The sequence below is a fragment of the Dromiciops gliroides genome, chromosome 6 (genome assembly GCF_019393635.1).
Source record: "Dromiciops gliroides isolate mDroGli1 chromosome 6, mDroGli1.pri, whole genome shotgun sequence".
Lineage (NCBI taxonomy): Eukaryota > Metazoa > Chordata > Mammalia > Microbiotheria > Microbiotheriidae > Dromiciops > Dromiciops gliroides.
Genome location: NC_057866.1, coordinates 100,833,034 through 100,853,775, shown reverse-complemented (window position 1 = coordinate 100,853,775; position 20,742 = coordinate 100,833,034). Strand labels below are relative to the sequence as shown.

At 51.3% G+C, this 20,742-nt stretch overlaps 2 protein-coding genes across 3 annotated transcripts; one reads left to right on the top strand and one right to left on the bottom strand.

Annotated features, from left to right (window-relative positions):
- Positions 1 to 3,417: 3,417 nt before the first annotated feature.
- PCGF1 (polycomb group ring finger 1) lies at positions 3,418 to 6,385 on the bottom strand. 2 transcript variants are annotated; one of them, XM_043971349.1, is made up of 9 exons: positions 6,171 to 6,385; positions 5,636 to 5,741; positions 5,294 to 5,446; positions 4,853 to 4,945; positions 4,662 to 4,767; positions 4,339 to 4,372; positions 3,930 to 4,016; positions 3,733 to 3,813; positions 3,418 to 3,546 (listed from the first exon to the last, which is right to left on the bottom strand). In XM_043971349.1, the coding sequence occupies exons 1-9, from the start codon at positions 6,261 to 6,263 to the stop codon at positions 3,499 to 3,501; spliced, it is 801 nt and encodes a 266-aa protein (XP_043827284.1). In that variant the 5' UTR covers positions 6,264 to 6,385; the 3' UTR covers positions 3,418 to 3,498. The 2 variants fall into 2 exon arrangements, with proteins under 2 accessions (XP_043827284.1, XP_043827285.1); XM_043971350.1 differs by having other exon boundaries at positions 4,874 to 4,945; positions 6,171 to 6,374.
- An 11,132-nt stretch (positions 6,386 to 17,517) lies between these two features.
- TLX2 (T cell leukemia homeobox 2) lies at positions 17,518 to 20,095 on the top strand. Its single transcript, XM_043973158.1, has 3 exons — positions 17,518 to 17,923; positions 19,405 to 19,642; positions 19,879 to 20,095. The coding sequence occupies exons 1-3, from the start codon at positions 17,518 to 17,520 to the stop codon at positions 20,093 to 20,095; spliced, it is 861 nt and encodes a 286-aa protein (XP_043829093.1).
- Positions 20,096 to 20,742: the final 647 nt, after the last annotated feature.

Sequence of the window (20,742 nt, the reverse complement as noted above, 5' to 3'; positions counted from 1 at the left end):
TGTGCTTGTCCTGAGAGGTCCCAGGTGTGCTGGGGAGTCTCTTTCAGGTCTGAGGGGTGATATCTGGCCCTGAGTCTGATGGGGAAACCTGGTTCCCCAGCACGAGAGCCTAAGGCATGATAACTAGTGGCCTGAGGGTGAGGAAGTGGGACTTGAGGAAAGTGGTATGACCTGAGTCTGAGGCAAACTCCCATCTGTGACCCCCACTGGAATTGGGTTGAAAGCTGAGGGTTCTTGCATCTTCCCTTTTTCTTTCCTTCTGTCTCAGAACCCCCTCCCTTTCCCTCTCATCTTATTTCTCCCTTCCCCTCCCCCTCTCAATTTGTGTCTCAGGTAATGGGGTTAGCCTGTCCCCGGGGTGGGGGAGGCGGGTTGGAGATGCAGAAACCGAGATGATGGTGATGGGATTTATATTGGGGGATGGGGGAGAAAAGGAACACACACACAAAAAAACCCCAGCAACAATGAGAGACACCTGGGAAGGCATAGTCGCACAACAAAATAGAAATTAAGATATGCAGACCAGAGACAGACATACGAAGATATGACAGACATTTTTGAGATAGAGGGGTTAATAAAGAAACAGGCAACCAACAGACACCAACAAAGAGACAGAGACAGAGAAAGATAAAAAAGGCTAGACATTCAGAACCTGAACAACAAAGACAGTTACAGACTCAGCCGAAGAGAAAGACCGGTACAGCAGAGCAGACCAGAATCAGGCACAGCCCTATGGCTCACACATAAAGGAGGTCCCCAATTTTTCAAGGAGAGTCTTCCCCTGGGACTAGTGAGGGGCCACAGAAGGGATTTCTCAGCCTCCCCCCCCCAATACCCTACCCCCTAGCCTCTTGCTGGCCCCAGGTCAAGGAGCCTGAGAGAAACCGGATCCATTGGATGCTAGGAGGAGCTGGGGGAGGAGAGAGGGGTGAGTGATTAATGAGGGAGATTAAACCTCGGGGTCCAGAGGTCACTACCCCCCTTACGATGGGAAACTGAGAAGATCTCTCTACTAGGGGAGAGGGCAGGGAGTGAAACCGACTGAAGATCCTCCTATAACCTGATACTCATCACTCCCCCCCATCCCACCTTTTGCCACAACATACCACTCCACTCCCTGGTTACGGTCAGTGTCCACAGGCTTGGTCAATGATTCCCCCTGTCCCAGCACCTTAGTGGATGTTCCATGAACTTCATAACTGAAAACCTCCTCAGCCCCTGTAACCACCTCCACAAACTTGTTTCATGACCTATCACACATACCCCATTACTGACCCACACACTGACCCCTAAACTGTCACTAACCCCATGCACACATCACATACATTGACCTCACAACCTGTCACTGAGTTATCATTGACCTCATATCCTAGGGGGAGCCCCACCGTTACTGAGTCTGCCCCATCCCTCAAAACATCTCATCAGACTTCCCATGACCCACACCACCAGGGCACCCCCTACAATCTGGTCACAGATCCCTATGTGCCCCCATTACTGATGCCCCACACACATACATGGGGTCTCATACATCTTATCCCTTGTGGCCTCATCCCCCACTCTTCTCACATCTTCGACACCCCATCATTGACCCTACCTATACCTCACAGCTGTCCATAGCAAACCACCACTGATCCATTGTATTCCTGGAGATGGACCACCTCACCCCACCTCAACCCCATAGAGGCCTCTTCACCGTCATTACCTGCTTCCATATTTTGTCACGGCTGCACCTCTACACAAACAACCTATCAATTTCCTAAACCACTTGGTGCCCACCACCGCAGTTACTCACTTTTCTATAGTCCTCTGGGGTTTGGGATGAATCCAACTCCAAGTGGCTATGCCCTCAGCCCTTCTTCACATTAGAAGTATTAGAAAACAATTCAGGTCAAGGTCAAGGCTTGGTTGGCCTCATGCCTAGTCCATTTTTCTCATGTTTTCCCCTTTCTTCCCCCTCTTTCCCTATACCTCCAAGACTTGGGCCAGACAGGTGGTATAAAACACATTAGGAAAATGTGGATTAAGCTCTCCCACATCCTGTGACCCTGGGCAAATCACCTTCCTTCTCCAAGTCCCAGTTCCCACTTCTAGAGAATCCAAAATATTTGCCCTGTTTGTTTTTTAAACCTCAAAGTGCTATCCAAGTGTCTGCCAGGATGAGTTTCATTTGAAAGTAGGAGGAGCACTGGTAGTTAGGAAGGAAATAGGCCTAGAAATGTTATGTATGTAAATCTGCATCCGGACTGCACATACCCCTATGCCCTGCTTTGTACTTTTAGGAGGAGTCAGGCCCTCTCATCATATATATCAAGTGAAATAGACATTAAGGTCATGGCAACCAAGACCAAAACTCGAATAGGTTTCCCCAGGACCCTGGATCCAGGGTTCTTTCCATAACACAGTACATATGTCCATATGTGTTGCGTGGCCTTTTACTTTTTAGTCCCTTGGAGATAATGGGGAGGGCAAGGGCAGGGGAAGAGTAACCTTCATCCCTGACTGCTGGGAACAGCTGGGGGAGTTGGGGAGAGGGAAGGCAGAAAGCTGAAGACAGACAGCAACCAGGGCACTCTCTCAGCCTTATTACAATCATTTTTGAGCCTCCAGGAGGAGGCTACCAGGCCAGAGGGTGAGAGCAGTGTACTGGGCATGCAGTAAGGGCTCCAAGTACCTCTTTCTTTCGACTCAGGCACTGGTTGCCAAACCATTGATCAAATCTGGACCCCAAAGGAGCCTCTTCCCTGAGACCCAGATCACCATGAGGGCCCACCCCTAGCTCCTGAGATGAAGACACACAACCAGGAATAAGGGAGGCTGGTAGAATCGGGGCCCTGCTGACCCTACAGCTGGTCTGAATCAGTGGCAATGGGGAGGGAGCAGCTGCCAAAGCAAGAGAGAGCTTGGCCAAACCTTCCCCCCACCCCCCTTTGATGAAAGACACAAAGAAGATCCAGACTAGAGGTCTGAGCCTATGCTAGAAACATCTCTGAAGGGCATGGGGGAGGGGATGACTGGTCCTGGGTGGGGGACTCATTCCCAGCTCCTGACAAGGAGCTCTCCAGGTCACATACTTGGGTTCCCTTTGCTGATCACCTCAGGCTTTCCCCACTTCTTCAGGGTTTCATTCCCTCTCACCTGGACGCAGTATCCCATCCTACCCCGCACAACTCTCGAACTCTCCAGGAAGTCCATTGCTCCAATGCTAGGTCACCTGGTCTCAGGCCTCCACCCATGTGTCTTAGCCCTGCTAAAAAGTCCTAGTTACCTCTTATTGATCCCTCAGAGTCTACTCAGATCCTCCCACTTTGGGTCCAGCATAAGTCGCTGGGACTTTGAGGGGTGGTAAGGGAGGACAATGTCACGTAATAGGGAAGGATAGGAAGAGGAAGAATGGAGAGGTCAAGAAGCAGCCAAAGGTGCCTTTTCAGCTTTTATTTCAAAAATAAAGCCGCTGTGGGTCTGACATAAATATCTGGGGTGGGGGAGGGAGGCCAGCTTCTACCTCCTTTTTTCCTTCACGCTGTAATGCAAGAGCAGGGGTGCAGGCTAGGGGAAGAGAAGAGTGGGCAGGGCTGTTACATTTTCTCTAGCCATAAGTGCTCCACGTTTTCCCTTCTCTACCTTCACACCTTCCCCGAACCAACCCTTTTCTCTGACCTGTTTCCACCTCCAGCCCTCCTAAAGCCCCTCTCCATTCTGGTCCCTCACTCTCCCGGACCTTCTCTTCCCCACCTTGCCAAACCAACGAGAAAGCCAAATCTGTTTCATGGTCATGTGATCTGGGAGAACTTCATTGTCAAAGAGGAGCTGTACCTGGATGGGAGAGAGAGAAGATGAGGGGCTTATGGTGACACTGGCAGCCCCTCTTCCTTCCTCTCCATCCCTCACATCTATCCCCCTTACAGCTTCTTCTTGGAACAGTAACTCACATGCTGGGGGTTCAGCATCAGACGTCTACACAGAACCCTCCGGAGATGCCGAACCTCGGCTCGGACGGAACAACGGACAAACTTGTGCTGAAGGGCAGGGTCAGGAGAGACAAAGAAAAAGCAATGGACCCCAAGCCAAGAACTCCCAGTTCAAATCCCAACTCTGCCACTCACTAGCTGTGTGACCCTTCCCCCCTCAGTCTTTAAGTGTCCTCATCCTCGTAATGGGGATACCATATGTATAACTACCGCCAGGATTACTGTGAGGAAAGTACTTTGCAAACTTGAAAGTGCTCTAGAAATTAGAGCTGCTATTATTATATGAGGAAGAAGTGATATTAAGGTGGTTGTTATTACATTTATCATTTAGATGGGAAGAATATGGAGACCTCCCTCTCAGCCCCCTTACCTGTAAAATGCTTTTGTTTTTGTCTTTGCCAGAGCTGTTGTGGGGAAGGGGGAGCAAAGACAACAGTTAGGTATCTTTCTACCACAGGCCCTGCCCCCATTATTCCCAAAGCCCCCCCCCCCTTTCCTGGTATGTCCCCTCCTTCTCAAATCTTTTTTATGGACTCACCTCCTAGATAGGGAGCATCAGCTGGTTTACCTTCCCCCTCCCCACTCTGCACTAAACTTGGGGTAGGCCATCACCTTGGACTAGAGTCTTCCCTAGGCACACAGCAGGCATGATTTATGTATTTATTTCCCTGCCCCCCCAATCACACCTCTCACCTTAGTTTTTCTAGGCATAGGCTGAGCTGCTCATCATAACGGTAATAGTGGGCTTTTGAATGGTCAAAGCTGTTGTAGGGGAGGCCAAGGGTACCGGGGGCTGGTTCTAGGGGAGACATGGTGACAACTATCACAAGGGAGTAAGATGTGAGATGGAAGAATGAAAAACTCTGGGGAAAAAAGGTGGTTACCTTTCTTTAGGTTATATTTACCTTCCCCGGCAGGTTGGGTGACTCGGTCCAGGCCACGTGACTGATAGAATTCTCGTATCCTTTTCTCTTCACCTGGAGTGGAGGGGAGGATGAGGAAAGGGAAGAAGATATGTTGGACCTCATAGGCCCTTCGCTATTCCTGGTCACACCACCCTTTTCATAGCCCAACCTCACATCTGCTGGTACATCCAGGTGGGGATGAAGTATGTGACTGTTCTGCTGGCTCTACTGGGAACTTAAGAATCATTGAAAGTCAGAGCTGGAAGGGTCTTTAGAGATTAATTGGCTCAGCTCCTTCATTTCCACAGGGGGACACAGATACCCAGGTTGGGAACAAGACTTGCCCAAGCTTGCAGTGGGAAATCTAGGAGATGAACCCAAATCCCTGGCTCTTTTCTTATTTTCTGGGGAGGCACTCACTGTCCTGTAGGCCGGGCACCAGTTTGTACACGATGTCTTGCATGACCCGATCAAGTTTGAGGTTGAGCAGCGGTTGAGTCTCGTGAATCTTTATGTTGCACATGGGGCAGTATTTGCTGGTCTGCAGGTACTTCACTATGCAACTCTTACAGACTGGGGGGGGGAAAGAGGCCACACACCTTGCAGCCCTCCTCCCTCCCTCACCCAGGTAAAGGGATGGTGGGGGAGAGGCTCAGGAGCAATAAGAAGGGTCTGCCCCAAAGGGAGCTCCATCCGACGGGCTCCCTCCTTCATGGAGGACACGGGGTGGGGTGGGGGAGGGGAGGTGGGGAGGACCCTCACAGGTGTGTAGACATTCCGTGATGGTCGTGGCATCCACAAAGTAGCCGGCGCACAGACAGCAGACGATATGCTCGTTCAGGTCCTTGATCTTCACTCGGACTTCCTCCTGCAGCCAAACTGACCATCACTGACTTTCTAACTGACCACCCCGACACCCGACATGATGCAGCCCAACAATGACCTCCTTCTGTGTCGTAGTCCCCCCACAGCCCCCCATTAGACCCTTGAGGACTAAGGGGATGGGGGGGGTGCTCCACACCAGGGCTGAGGGCCCCCCCCCCCTCCACCTCCGCCCAGCAGGGGGCTTCGCACGCAACTCCGGCTCTCGGCGCGTGGAGGGGGGCGAGGGAGGGGGTCGCGATGCGCATGCGTTCTACTCGGGGGGTCGCCCCCTCTACAAACACCACGCACGCGCATCCGGTACCCAGCCGCAGCGCAAGCGCATTGGGCATCGGGCCAGCTGCCCAGCCGCCCGCCGGCCCTAGAGCCTCAGTTCTCCGCGCTGCCTGGCTTCTCCAGCTTGCCGCCTCCGTACCTCGTTCCGCAGTGGGTCCATCTTGTACACCGACTGAAGCTGGTTCCGCAGCCGCATCGCGATCGCCATCGGGCCCCCCTGAGGAGACGCCATCTTAAAGGCTGAGCCCGGCCAGCCACTTCCGGTGCCGCCTGCTGGGCGGGGCCTGTCTCCAGGCAACGGGGGGCCGGGGCCTTTTCTGATTGGCCTCTCCGCCCCAGGCCCCGCCCCACCGCTCCCCGCCCCTCTCTCCCGTGTGCTCACCTGAGTTCGTCCCGCCCCTAACCCCGCCCCACTCGGCGTCAGAGCTGCCGAGGGGGCTCTTAGCGGCCCCGCTCTCCGGGCGAAGCCGAGGCCCGGTAACCCTGAGCTAGACCCCGAGGGCGCCGCGGTGCCTGCGTCTTCCGGAGGCCGCCGCGGCCGAGGAGGAGGGCACCCGAGTCTCCTTTTCCAGCAGCTCCCCCCGGGGGTCCTCCCCAGCCGAGCTGGGTCTGTCGTGGGGCGACGAAGGCGTCTTGCGGGGAGCATCTCCCGGGCGGGAAGGGGCCTTTGGCAGGAGGCCGCCACGCGAACGTTTGTGCCCGAAAACGGGGCCCTCCGGGGCCGGAGATTGACTGAGCACGACCGCGGTCAAATCTTGGACTCGTGGGGCGCAGTCGTAGCTCCTGTGTGCCCGTCCTCGCTCGATCCCCTTGCGGACCTCCCTCTGCCCCTCCTCTACTCGCTGCGGCGTCGCCCCCAAAGGGATCTTCCCATGTGACCCCCCCCCTTCCAGGGGCCACCCAAAAGGCCCTCCTCAGCGACCCCACCCCCATGATTGATGCTGCTTATCTCAAGTTGGTTTCTCTAGGCAGAATCGACAAGCATTTGTTACGTGCCGACTATGTGCCAGGCATCGTGCTAATGGGGGGTGGGGACCATACAAAGAAAGGCAAAACAAACAAAAAGCCCTTAAAAACAAAAACCAAACCCCAAATGGTCCCAGCCCTTAGGGTACCTCACGATCTAATGCGGGACAACGTGCAAACCCCAGCGTCAGTGACCACTCACTCCATTGTTTCTCCTTTAGTGCATCTCCCTCTGGGTTTCCCCATCCTGTTCCCCACCCCTCAGTTATTTGCCGTCCTTCAGTGATACCCCTTCCCTAGTATCGACTCCCTCAGTGACCACCCACCCCGTTGTTCTGTCCCCAGCTATAGCATCCTCTCATTTTCTTCATCAGGGACCCATCTCAATGTTTCCCCTTAAGATGTTTCCCCTTTTGTTTCCCCCATCTGTAAACTCCTCCCCCCTTCTTCATTCCTACCCCCCAGTAACAGACCTCTTCTCTCTGAGGGAATCTCTGAGTCTCTTGGGGAGTGTCTTTGGAAGTCTCTCCGGGCATCTCTGAGGGGAGGGGCCCATGGGGGGTTGGCAGTGATCCCCCATCCCCCTGCTGCTGGGGGGGGGGGCCAGGCCCAGCTTAATGATGGTGATTTAATCATTGGCGCCTGCCAAGGCCTGGGACAAGCTAATGCAGAGCAGATGCTGAAGGGGGCGGGGAGGAGATGAAGGGACAGAGGGCACACAGCAAACAGACAGACACCACCCACACATGGATGCATGCATCCCACACAGACACACTGAGCACCCCCTCCACACTCAAACCACACCCAGATAGTGTACAGTCCTCCTCCCCATTATAGTCGAATTGCACAGGAACTCCACAGACACTACATACACATCCCAGACCCAGACATACCACACACAGAGACAATACCAGTACGTTGTATGTCAGCCACACACAGAGACAACACTACACCCATTCGCTGCATGCTAACATCACAGTGACACATATAGATCCATAAACACACACAGTCAAGGGACACACACACACACACACACACACAGCAAGCAGATACTAACAGATTGATAACCCCACATTTGCTCAAATACACAGACACGCACACAAGACATAAAAGGCACACTAGCACACTGTTCAAATAGTTACTGAGCACCTACTATGCGTCCAATCCTGTGCTAGGCAAAGAGAAATCAAAAGTCTAAGCCATGTCTTCAAAAAGCCCACTGTATAGTTGAGGAGACAAGCACAAATAAAAAAACCTCAAAGCCAGCTAAATTGTATAACACAAATAGTTATAATAGCCACGTTCTTCGAAGAACTTTGCAAGTATCTTTTTATCCTCACATAGGTGCTGGGTTTGCCTCCATTTTACAGATGAGGAAACTGAGGCAAAAGAAGTTATGTGACTTGCTCAGGGTCACAGAGCTTGGCAGTTGGATTCAAATTTAGGTCTTGACTCCAGATTCAGATATCTATCCAGTATACCACCAACCTGCCACCTTCAAGGGTGACCAGGAATAGAATCGGCAGGGAAAAAGACATTCTAAGTAAGGGGATCCATATGAACAAAGGCACAAGAGACATGGAAAGATCACTGGATTAGAAATAAGCTGGCACTTGAGCTCCTACTCTGCCACTAGCTATGTGTGTGATATTGAGCCAGTCATTTCACTCTTTGAGTCCATTTTCTCATTTATAAAATGGGGATAATACCTGCAATTCAACTCCACCCCTCAGTAGTTTCTGGGCTCTCACCCCTATTCTTGCTACACCCTCCCCTCTTCTCAATCCCTAGGGAAATTGGACTTTTCACTACCCTCTCTTAAATTCCTTGTTCATTTGTTCTATTGCTTTAGCCTTCCAAGCCCTAAGGCTGTATTATTCCCCACTATCTATCTCTGCCTCTGCTCCTCTTATGCTCTGAACTGAGCTGGAGGAAATCAGGCAACAGTGCCCACTATGTCCATTACAAATTGATCTAATCTCAATTGGATTCTAAATGCAGCAAGACAATCTTTTTACTCTTCCCTAATTGATTCTCTATCCCATTCACCAGAGTGTTCCAAACTGAATCCTCTCAAACCTCCCAGAGTACTGTCCCAGTTCTCCTCATTTAAGGATTTCAACTCATATTTTTATTAAAATATAACCAAGGTTACGCACCATCTCTCTTCTTTGTATGATCTTTCCTCTTTTAAAGGATTTTTTAAAACATTATCTACATTTCTCAACTTTATCCTTCCAAAAGGACATCCCTTATAATAAAAAAGCTAGAAAAAAGTCCAGTAAAATCAACATATGGAAAATATTTGATGTTATATGCAGTGTTCCCTATCTATGGTCTCTTACCCCTGCAAAGAAACTGGAGGTGTCTTCTCACATTTTCTTTATGTCCCATTTTAGCGTTAATTTCCCAGCATTCAGTATCAATAATGCCTTAACTGTCATATGTATTGCTCCTTTCTCAATCCTCATCCTTCTTGACCTTTCTATATCACTGTTGATCACCCTTTCCTCCTAGATACTCTTTCTAGTTTTTTGTGGCAATGTTCTCTCTTGGTTCTCTCCCTCAATGTATGTCTGTTCCTTCTGAATCTTATTTGCTGGGTTATCATCCACGTTTTCCACACCACACTGTTCTGTTCTTCCCTTCACCTCATCTTCCTTTCCTTCTCTTTCCCTTAGTTACATCCTCAAATCCCATGAGTTCAATCTGTGCAGTTGATCCCCAGATCTATACCCCAAGTCCCAATCTCTCTCCTGAGCTCTAGTCCTTGCAGCACCAACTCTGATTGGACATGTTGAGCTGTATATGTTTTAGGCATCACAAACTCAACATATCCTAAAGAGAATTCATCTTTCCCTTGAAACCCACTTCTCTTCCAAACTTTCCTATTATTATGGAAGACATCACCATTCTTCTAGTGATCTAGGTCCAAAATCTTATGTCTTCACTGTCATTCACCTCATATCCAATCAGTTGCCAAATCTTGTCATTTCTAACTCTATAGCATCTCTTCCATATGTCCCCTTTGCTCTACTCATATCCGTTACCGTAGTTCAAATCCTTGTCACCTCTTGCCCAAGTTATGGAAATAGTTTCTTATTTGGTCTTTCTCTGAGTCTCTCCCTATTCTAGTCTCATCCTCCAGACAGGTGCCAAAGTGATTTTCCCCCATAGCATCAGTTTGTGATACATACATTCAATAAGCTCCAATGGCTGTTACCCCTAGGGTCCTCTCTTTCTTAAAAAAACTTTTAGGGAGGCAGCTAGGTGGCACAGTAGATAAAACACTGGCCTTGGATTCAGGAGGACTAGAGTTCAAATCTAGCCTCAGACACTTGACACTTACTAGCTGTGTGACCCTGGGCAAGTCACTTAACCCTCATTGCCCCACCAAAAAAACCCCACAAAACTTTTAGACCTTGGCATTCATATCTTTCCACCCTCTTTTTCTTTTACTGTGTGAAATTTTAAAAGCAATCTTACTAAGGGAAAATAAGCAATCTACAAAACGTCTTCTCTACTCCAAATAATTAGCAATGATTCTTCTAGGTCCTCACTTTGTTGCTTAGAAGCATATTTCTCATCACTCTGAGGGGCAGTTAGAGAATATCAAACTCTTATAGCTAATGAAAATGCTCTTCAACCCCATTTGAATCCTCAAAGCGACAAGGCAGTTTCTCAGCAATGATGCATGTATCTCTAAGCTTCATTTTGGCTGCATGAATCCCTGAGACCCTGCCTAGGCCAAAGCTTCTTAAACAGTGGGCCGAGACCTTATATGGGGTCACTTGACTGAATGTGGGGGTCATGAAAAATTTAGCAACAAAAGATTATGTATACCTATTTTATATACCTATATACCCAAGGCTGAATAAAAACTTATTGGGCTAAAAGGGGTAGAGAGTAGGAAAAGTTTAAGAAGCCCTGGAATACACAATCTCTCCTGGATTCATTTTATCTTCCACTGATTGTAATCAGGGAATTCCATTTTTCCCCCATGACCATGTCCATGCTCAAGTCTGTGTACCTTTTTAGTGGCAAATAAATTAGTGGGTTTCCCCACCCAGATCAATTCCATTGTTTGACTGGAGTCTTGACCTCTCAGGGTCACTCCAAAGTCAATCTCCTTTCCAGTCTTTTTATGTATTACTCTCCTCCATGGAATCCATTATTCAACCTTTCCTGCTATTCCTCATGCACTCCAGTATCCATCTCCAGGCCTTTGTACAGGGTGTCCCATGCCTGCAGTGTTGACCCTCCTTACCTCACCTCACCTCACCTCACCTTGGAGTCCCTAGTTTCTTCAGCTCAGATGCCACCTTCTACACCTGAGTCTTCGCATTTGCTAGTGCTTTCCCTTGCAAGGTTACCTTTATCTGCTTTGCATTTGTTTGGCTTATGCATATACATATGTGTGTGGATACACACATGTACACAGAACTGTTTTGCTTGTCCATCTTATTAAGACCTATCAGAGCCCCTCCTCTTTGGGGAGCCCAAAGTTATCTCCACAAAGAAAACATTCCAAATTCTTTCCTTCCCAGCTCCCTGGAAAGAGAGGGCAAGTCTCACAAGGGCCCCCAAACTCACCTTCACCAAGGATCAACATGGAGAGTGTGTAACTGACTGAGTGACCCAGGGTTAGAGGGAGTCAGAGGAGAGGGAGGTATCAACAGACAAGGAGGAATAAGAAAGACCATGATGGGAAAAAGGGTGGGATAAGAAACTGTATGGAACAAACCAAGCAGAACTGTTGCTTTATACATTCATGCTGATGCCCTTAAACACATGACCCTCCTGGCTGGACAGTTGTTCATCTTTTTGACCCTTTTACTGAATTCCCCACAGGGCTGTTCAGGACCTTATCTACTTATGCCCACCATCCTCACACTCACTCTTCCACTCAGTGAATGACCTCACCTCCTACATCCCAGAGAAGATGGAGACCATCCAGTGTGAGCTCCCTGATCAGTGATTGTCTCTCCTCCCTGAGCTCTTGTCTTCATCTCAAAATGCCACTTTCATCCTCTTTTTCCTCTTCCCTATCTCAGAAGTATAAGCACCTCTCTGTCAGGGCTAACCAGTGCTTTTGTTTGCACTTCATCTTGACACTTGTTCACATTTCAAAGAGGTGATAGGTAACAAACAGTGCTGAAACCTAAGGGAAAGCATCTCTGAAAGAATTCAGAGACTTGCTCAATACAGTGATCATTTCTAAAGATCTATGGAGAACCATGCTGTCTGTCTTTTGACAGAGAGGTGACTAGAGATACAGAATAAGCCACACACTGTCAAACATGACTAATCTGTCTTGTCCTACTATTTTTTTGTCTTGTTTAGGATCGGATCTTACTACTAGGTTACTATTAGGGTTGGATCTATTGGTGGTTAGAAGTTGTTTAATTTGGCAAAGATGACAAAAGGTGGAAATAGGCAATTCCGGAGGGAAACTGGAAAGAACAGCACATTAATACACAGTGGAGATGTGAATTGGTTCTAACCAGTCTGGAAAGCAATCTGAAATGATTTTTAAAAGCGACTAAAATGTCCATTCACCTCGACTCAAAGATTCCCTCACTTAGGCATATATTCCCAAGGAAGCCAAAGACAGAAGGGCTCCATATTCACCAGACTCAGTACTTTTTGTCATGACGGAAAAATGAAAGATGCCAGTCAGTTGGGGAATGGCTGAACAAAACACAGAATGTGAATGCAAGGCAATATTATTGTACCATGAGAAATACAAGAAGACTCTGGAGAAGCTGGCAGACATGGATTGATAGAGAGTAAAATATGCAAAACCACGGAAACAACATGAACATCTTCAATGTAAATGAACAAAAAAGAAATCAAACACTATGCAATTATAATGATGAAGTTTGGCCAAAGAGAACAGGTGAAGAAAGGTAAATCCCTTTTTTTCCAGAAGTGGGGGGTTGGTCCTGTGTAACGGTGAATATATTGTCTGATTCAATTGGTATGATCACTCAAGGAATGATTCACTGAAGAGAGGGGAGAGATGGATGTATTTGAAAATGAAGGTGATTTTTTTAAAAAAGCATTATTTTTTTAAAGTGGGGAAAAACAGGCTGGTAAAAGGTCAGAGAGGAAGAAGACATTAGGAGGTAGCTCTTTGGCTACACAAAATAGGTTTTTAGGTTCCACAAAATGATAGGAAATTTGGAAGCCAGATTACAAAAATTTTAAAACTCAAAAGGTGGTGAGGGGGCAGCTAGGTGGCACAGTGGATAGAGCACCGGCCCTGGATTCAGGAGGACCTGAGTTCAAATCCAGCCTCAGACACTTGACACTTACTAGCTGTGTGACCCTGGGCAAGTCACTTAACCCTCATTGCCCTGAAAAAAAAAAGGTGGCGAGGAAGTGGAAATGGTGGGTATTGGCCACTCCTTTGTAAATAAGTTCACATTTACAAAGTACTTTCCTCATGCCAGTCTTATGTGGTAGATAGTATGAGCATATCATCCCCATTTTACAAATGAAGAAACTGAGGCTGAGAGGTTAAAGAATGTCACCATCACAGTTAATGTCAGGGACAAGTTTTGAATCTGGAATGATGTAAAATTTGGGGAAAGGGTTTGTTGCAAGATTTCGTAGGGCTCTGAAGGCCAGACTACTTTATTCTGTAGGTATGGTGCAAACTGAATAGCAAAGTGTTGTGGTCAGAGCTGTACCTTGGGAAGATAACTCTGGCTGTTTGTACTGGAGGAAGGACCAGAGGTAGAGGAACCAATTTGTGGACCATTTAATAATCCAATAAGGAGATGATTAGAGTCTGAATTGAGGCTGACTGCAGTAGGGACAAAGAGGAGGGGACAGAAGTAAATGATGAATCAGAGGTAAAGTGGCTAGACCTTTGCCAGTGTCACATAGTGTTATAGCTGAGATTCAAATCCAGGTTCCCTGACTCTCTGTTAGACAGTCAAAGAAAAGATAGTGGGGGGGGGGAAAGAAGATAGAGGGGAGGGAAAGGGAGAGAGAGAGAGAAGGAGAGGGAGAAAGAGAATTGTACGTTGCAGCATGAAAAGTCGGACTGGGAAAGATATGAAATGTTATTAGCAAAGGGGAAGAAGGCAATAGAGAGGGAGAGGTTGAAATTATTAGGGCAGGAGATAAATGTGAGAACAAGCTTCAAGATGAAGTGCAAACAAAAGCACTGGTTAGCCCTGACAGAGAGGTGCTTATACTTCTGAGATAGGGAAGAGGAAAAAGAAGAGGATGAAAGTGGCATTTTGAGATGAAGACAAGAGCTCAGGGAGGAGAGACAATCACAGATCAGGGAGCTCACACTGGATGGTCTCCATCTTCTCTGGGATGTAGGAGGTGAGGTCATTCACTGAGTGGAAGAGTGAGTGTGAGGATGGTGGGCATAAGTAGATAAGGTCCTGAACAGCCCTGTGGGGAATTCAGTAAAAGGGTCAAAAAGATGAACAACTGTCCAGCCAGGAGGGTCATGTGTTTAAGGGCATCAGCATGAATGTATAAAGCAACAGTTCTGCTTGGTTTGTTCCATACAGTTTCTTATCCCACCCTTTTTCCCATCATGGTCTTTCTTATTCCTCCTTGTCTGTTGATACCTCCCTCTCCTCTGACTCCCTCTAACCCTGGGTCACTCAGTCAGTTACACACTCTCCATGTTGATCCTTGGTGAAGGTGAGTTTGGGGGCCCTTGTGAGACTTGCCCTCTCTTTCCAGGGAGCTGGGAAGGAAAGAATTTGGAACATTTTCTGGTAGTTGGGAGGTTTAAAAGGCAGAGGGGACAATAAGGAGAAAAGAGGGGTTGGATTATAGAAGGAATGGCTCATGGAAAGGAAACATTGATGTCCGATACCCTTTTGTCATCACTGATCCCAGTTCTGGGATAGTCATTCAGCAACCCCTTCTCCCTCTCCAAAAGGAAATGTGGGGTCTTTACAAATGGGGTTATTCTCCCAGGAAACACGGAAAGATTAAATTCCTTCTGCTTTCCCAAGAAGAAGTGAATGTGGAGGCATCGTGATATTGTCAGAGAATTTGGGTTTGAGTCCGGATTCCTGACGCTGGCTGTGAGACCCAAGGAAAGCTATTATCCTGTTTCCCTCATCTATGAAATTAGGCAGTTGGAACCTCCAATGTTAAATCCCGTGGTCCTATCGGGACCTGCTCCAACACTGTCACTTCCTAGGCAAGTAACTTCCCGCCTGGGCTTTAGTTTCCCTCTCTCAGGGTTACAGGGGGGAAAACACCCCTTGTTAACTTAAAGTGCTAAAGAAATGTATTATTGTTATTCACAATAGTCTGGCGGGCATTGATTTTAGGGGTGGGGTGGGGCTGGCACCCAGGAATTCAGAGAACTCTCAGCCCAGGCTTTTTTCTGCACCAGATGCTGAAAAGAGCTGATGGATCGGGGAGAGAAGAAGCCTCTGCCCTCTCTGCTCAGCCCCAGGCGCCCCGGCTGCTGGCCCATCTGCTGGGAAGGGAGGAGGAAGGGAGGGGAGAGTTGCCATGAACTAATCAGTCAATCAATTCTCCACCCCCGACCTCCAGGCTTCCTGAGTGCCCACTCTGTGCCACCGGGATGGAACCAAATCTCTCTGAAAATGGGGGATCTGAATCCAGGGGATCCAGTGCTTATATCCCCAGCTGGTCGGGAGGATGGGGAACGGGGACAGGGACCAAGTGAGTCCCTCCGGAGAAGGCAAGTAGCCTGAGGCCAGGAGTGCAAGGATGGGGGAGAAGGCCCTAGGGAGAGAACAGGGGTCTATGGGGAGATGGAGTTGCACCCCCTCCCCACTCCCTGTCTGACCGGCTCTAAGGCGCCAGGCCCCCCCGGGGCCCGGCCGGGCTGGGGAAGGTAATGTAATTCCGGCGCCGCTAACCCGATTACCACAGCCTGCGCGGGGCCGGGCGGCGGCGGGGGCGGGTCTGGGGGTGGGGTGGGGGTTGAGGGCGGAGGCAGGGCTGGGGGTCCCATCCTGGGGAAGGAGGGGTAAGCATGCAGAGAGCACTCCTCCCCAGATCCCCTATCCGGCCGAGCTCAAGGTCCGAACTTCCGAAATCCTAATTTTCCAGCTGAACTCCTGGTTCCGTATTAGAAGGGCTGAGGATGGAATTTAGCCAAATATCAAAGGACTCGATGTGGACTTCTAGAGTCGCTGGTTGCGCTAACTCCAAGTCCTGCCAGGCCCCAGGCCTGGCAGTTCCTGGTCCCTTTCCCGAATCCCCAGAAGGCAGGTGAAAGGGGTCCCAGGGATAATGCAGTTGGGATGGCTAGAAAATGAACACCTGAAGGGGTCCTCTGAGGGGAGGGAGTCTCCTTGGGTCACAGCGGGCTTCTGCTGGCTGCCAAGAACAATTGGCAAACTACAGAGACGGCGCAGCCGCCGTCATCTTTGGCCTGATCCCATGAAATCGAAATCCCTAGAAACAGGGGAAACTGGCCCCCGAGCGATCCCGAGCAGGGCACTTTGGGGTCTCCTCGAACGAAGTCAGCAGGTGCAGCCCTTACCCAGGGTCGCTTCTCTGGCCCCACCCCAGTCGCTTCTACTGGGGCTGTCAATTCTGTGCCGTGGCCAGAACTGACAATCTGGCTCCGCAAGCATCCCCCTAAAGCGGCGCCCAGCTTGACTCCTACCCCGCGGTACCAGTGACTCCTTAGGGTCTAGGCCACCACCATCTGTCTCTCCTTCCCCGAAGGCCTCCAGTCACACCAGTACCTAGCCTGGCATAACGAGATCCTGGCTCGAAGCTAGCTGGGCCTGGAACCTGAACGAATCTGGGCTCGATAAGAGGTTGTGCCCGGCTGAGGCCCTCTGTGGAATCTAGCTGGGACCTCGGGTTAGGAGTGCCAGCCTGGCCGCATCTCCAAGCAGGACAACTTCAAGGCACCTGCTGCTGAGGCAAGGGCGTGTGGGAGAGGCCTCCACTTCTTCCCACCCCCTGGCCCTTCCCCCCACTCCTGCCTGCGGGGCGCGGTCCCAAGCTAATTTCAGAGCGCACCCCCACCCCCAGCTGACCTCCCCAGTCCCCCCGCCCCAAGGCGGCTCGGCGTCTGCTCCCCCACCCGCCATACGCCCCACACACCTCGGCGCAAACAGGCGGCTCTTTCCCTTTAACGAGCCGGGCCGGCCCCGCCCCGCCCCCGGGGGCCGAGCTGTCAGTCTTCTCTAGAGCTGGCCAACCCGATCCACCCCGGACTTGGGCAGCCGCAGCCCAGTGTCCGTCTATCTGTGTGTCCATCGGTCTCGAGCCCCGGAGTCCAGACGCCAGCCAAGTTCGGGGCCAGGGCCCCGGGGTTGCGGGTCCGGGAGTTACCCCCACTCCCAGTCCCGACCGGAGATGGCGGCCCCTCTGGGCCGCAGGGCAACAGGCACAGGTCCGGACCCGGGCAGTGCCTAGAGAAGATGCTCCCGGAGCCCGCGGGCCCCTGAGCGCCCGAGGCCGTCCCCATAACTGCAGCCCCAGAGGACTCTCCTTCCTCACCTCCACCACACGACCTAGTCCGGGCAGGTCCTTTCCCCATGGATCCGGTCGGACTAGCACCGCAGACCCTCCAGCACCATGAACCCATCAGCTTCGGCATCGACCAGATCCTGAGCGGCCCCGAGCCCCCTGGCAGCGGCTGCCTTGGCCCAGGTCCCGGGCGCGTGGGGCAGACGGAGGGTGCTCTGTATACTAGCGGATATGCTGGGCCCTCGGGCTACGGCCCCTCGTGCTCATTGGCCTCTCTTCCGGGGAGTCACGGCGGGGGGTCTACGGGGGGCGTCATCCGCGTCCCCGCCCATCGGCCCCTCCCCGTGCCGCCCCCCACCGGGGGCCCGGCTGCAGCCCCAGGCACCCCCGGCCTAGGCGCTGGAGGTGGCCTGTCAGGCCTTACCTTCCCCTGGATGGACAGCAGCCGCCGTTTTGCCAAGGACCGGCTCACAGGTGAGGGGGTAGGGTGGGGCAGGCTTTCTTCACCTTCAGTCCCATCCTACTTCACTCAAGATCCCTTCCTTTCCCGTGCATCATATCCCCCACCGCTAGATACTTTGAAATTCTTCTTAAATCCTCAATTTTCTAATCCTACCTTCCTCACTAATCCCAGGACAGCCTCTGGAACCGTCACAGAAAACTCCCCCCCCCACCACCTCATATTAGCCCTACAAAACCCTCACAGCGCAAACTGACATCCCCAAGCCTCCAATTCCCCGATTCCACTTTTATGTGTAAATCCACTGCATCCCCACCTTTCCCCCCCCAATTCCAGGACTTCCTTGGAGAATCCTTTACTCCCCCCAAATTAGTATTCCTGGGCTCACTGGAATACCTCACCCCTGGGCACACACACTTTTTTATCCCCAAATCCAAGACAACCCAATGAAAACCGCTCTTCCCAAGATGAAGTATTTCTATACAATTCTGTTTTCCTCCCTAATTCTCCAATACCAGACTCCCATTTCCTAGGAAATTCGTGAGGAATTCCATTTTCACTCCCGAATCCCCAATCCCCTCCCCCACCTAACCCTAAAACCCCATATTCCACTAGACCACTTTCCCCACACACCCCACCTTTGATCTATGCTTTCCTCCCAAACCTCTCATGCTTTCTGAACACATCTAAAGATACTTTTCTTCCCCAACAAACATTAGCTTTCCCTAGCCCTCCTGACCAGAACCTGCCTCCCTTTATTCCTCGTCTCTATCCCCACATTATCATTCTTGAGGTTTCAGTCTCTCCCTTCTAGATATCGACATACAACTAACCCCCTAATATCCACCCCTCCCCAACTCCCACTAAACCCGCCTTCACTTTCCCCTAATCTCAGGATTTGAGGTTTAAGGACCTGGGCCAAGATAATTAGAAGGAATCCAAAAATGCTTTAGAGGCAGCCACCAGGACTATATGCAAGGAGATGGATAAAGCTCAGGGAGAGGGTTCAGTCAGGAGTTCTAAAATCCCAGTAACAGCCGGGGGCTATGGGCATATGGGAGTTCGGTGTAATCTGACTCTCACCATAGTCGGCTCCCGTGCGGGTCTGCCCTACGGGTCAGAACGTGGTTCTAGGGAAGAGCAGTTGATTCCAACGTTTTTCGTTTGTCTCCTTCCCCTACCTCTGGGATTCATCCTCTTCAGCCAAGGAATGCTACTCTGGAGAAAGGGGCCGCCTCAGCATCCAGGGAGTGTTGTGGAGATGGGGAGTGGGGAACCCAGGGGTACCGGTTACACGATTCTGAGTCGGTACAGGAGTTGGATTGGGCTTGGTAGCGTGTCCGGTCTGGGTGCCCTAGAACCTGGGCAGGGGGCGATGGGGAGGAGGGTTGTTGGCTAGTCCAGATTTCCAGCACACGCATCTGCTGTGGCTGAGGCTGAAAGCAGCATACGGCGCTGGCTGGGCTGGGACACTCTGTCTTCCCCTCCCCCTCAGCTGCGCTGTCTCCGTTCTCTGGGGCTCGTCGCGTGGGCCACCCTTACCAGAACCGGACGCCTCCTAAGCGAAAGAAGCCGCGCACATCCTTCTCGCGGGCGCAGGTGCTGGAGCTGGAGCGGCGCTTCCTGCGCCAGAAGTACCTGGCCTCTGCCGAGAGAGCGGCGCTAGCCAAGGCCCTGCGCATGACGGATGCGCAGGTCAAGACGTGGTTCCAGAACCGACGGACCAAGTGGCGGTGAGGGCGGGATAGCCTTGGCAGAGGAGCACTGAGAACGCAGCTGTGAGGGAGGAGGGGAGGGATTCAGGGGAGGAAAGAAGGGGTAGGCAGGTCAGAGTTTCCCAGAAATTGGGAACCCGGTGAGCCTGCGTTATCCGCTTGTGCGGAGTGGCGATCGCTTGGCTCTCTAGTGGGGGAGGATAGGAGGGGCGCTCCTTCCCACCCTCTCTGCTAACTCTGGTCTCCTGATGCAGGAGGCAAACTGCTGAAGAGCGGGAGGCCGAGAGGCACCGCGCAGGGAGGCTGCTCCTGCACCTCCAGCAGGACGCCTTGCCTAGGCCCCTGCGGCCGCCGCTGCCGCCAGACCCTCTGTGTCTCCATAACTCCTCACTCTTCGCGCTGCAGAATCTGCAACCCTGGGCTGAAGACAACAAAGTCGCATCCGTGTCTGGCCTCGCCTCTGTTGTCTGAGGGGGGGGGGACCCTGGTTCAGAGCCTGGGAGATACATTCCACACCCTCCAGGACTGGGCCAAACACTGCATTCCCAGAGCCTCTCCACAGACTGGACACCATGCTTTCTGTAGGGCTGACTATACACCACCTGGATGGGATATCTTGTCTCCATACCAGACATTTCCCTCCTGCACAGACGGTGCTGATTTGGCACTCTCACCTGGACCCGGTTGGACGCTTTGCCTCCTGGAGTTGGCCTGTCGCCTATCCCCACTTTTACAGTCAGACAGCCCTTGGCCACCAACTGTCCATGCATGGAGGGACCAACACACTGCACCTCCAACAGGACCTGGCTAGACGCGCCTGCCAGGAAAGGATCCCGTTCTCAACCCTTTTGTGCCACCATGCTCCCTTCTCAGACTGACCACAACTCCCCTCCACCGTTGGTCAGACACCTCTTCCCTGTCCCCTCCCTACTGGAGGCCAAGTCCCAAGTTCTGACTCGGCAGGACCCCGCGACGAGCCTCTACTGAGCTTACGATGGGGGAAGGGGAGGGGCAAGCTCACTGGCTGCTTGAGGTCATGGATACTTGGGGCTGGACAGTGGAGATCGGGGCTGGGGAACTGGCCAGGACATGCCCCCTCCTCTCTCCCTAATTGATTA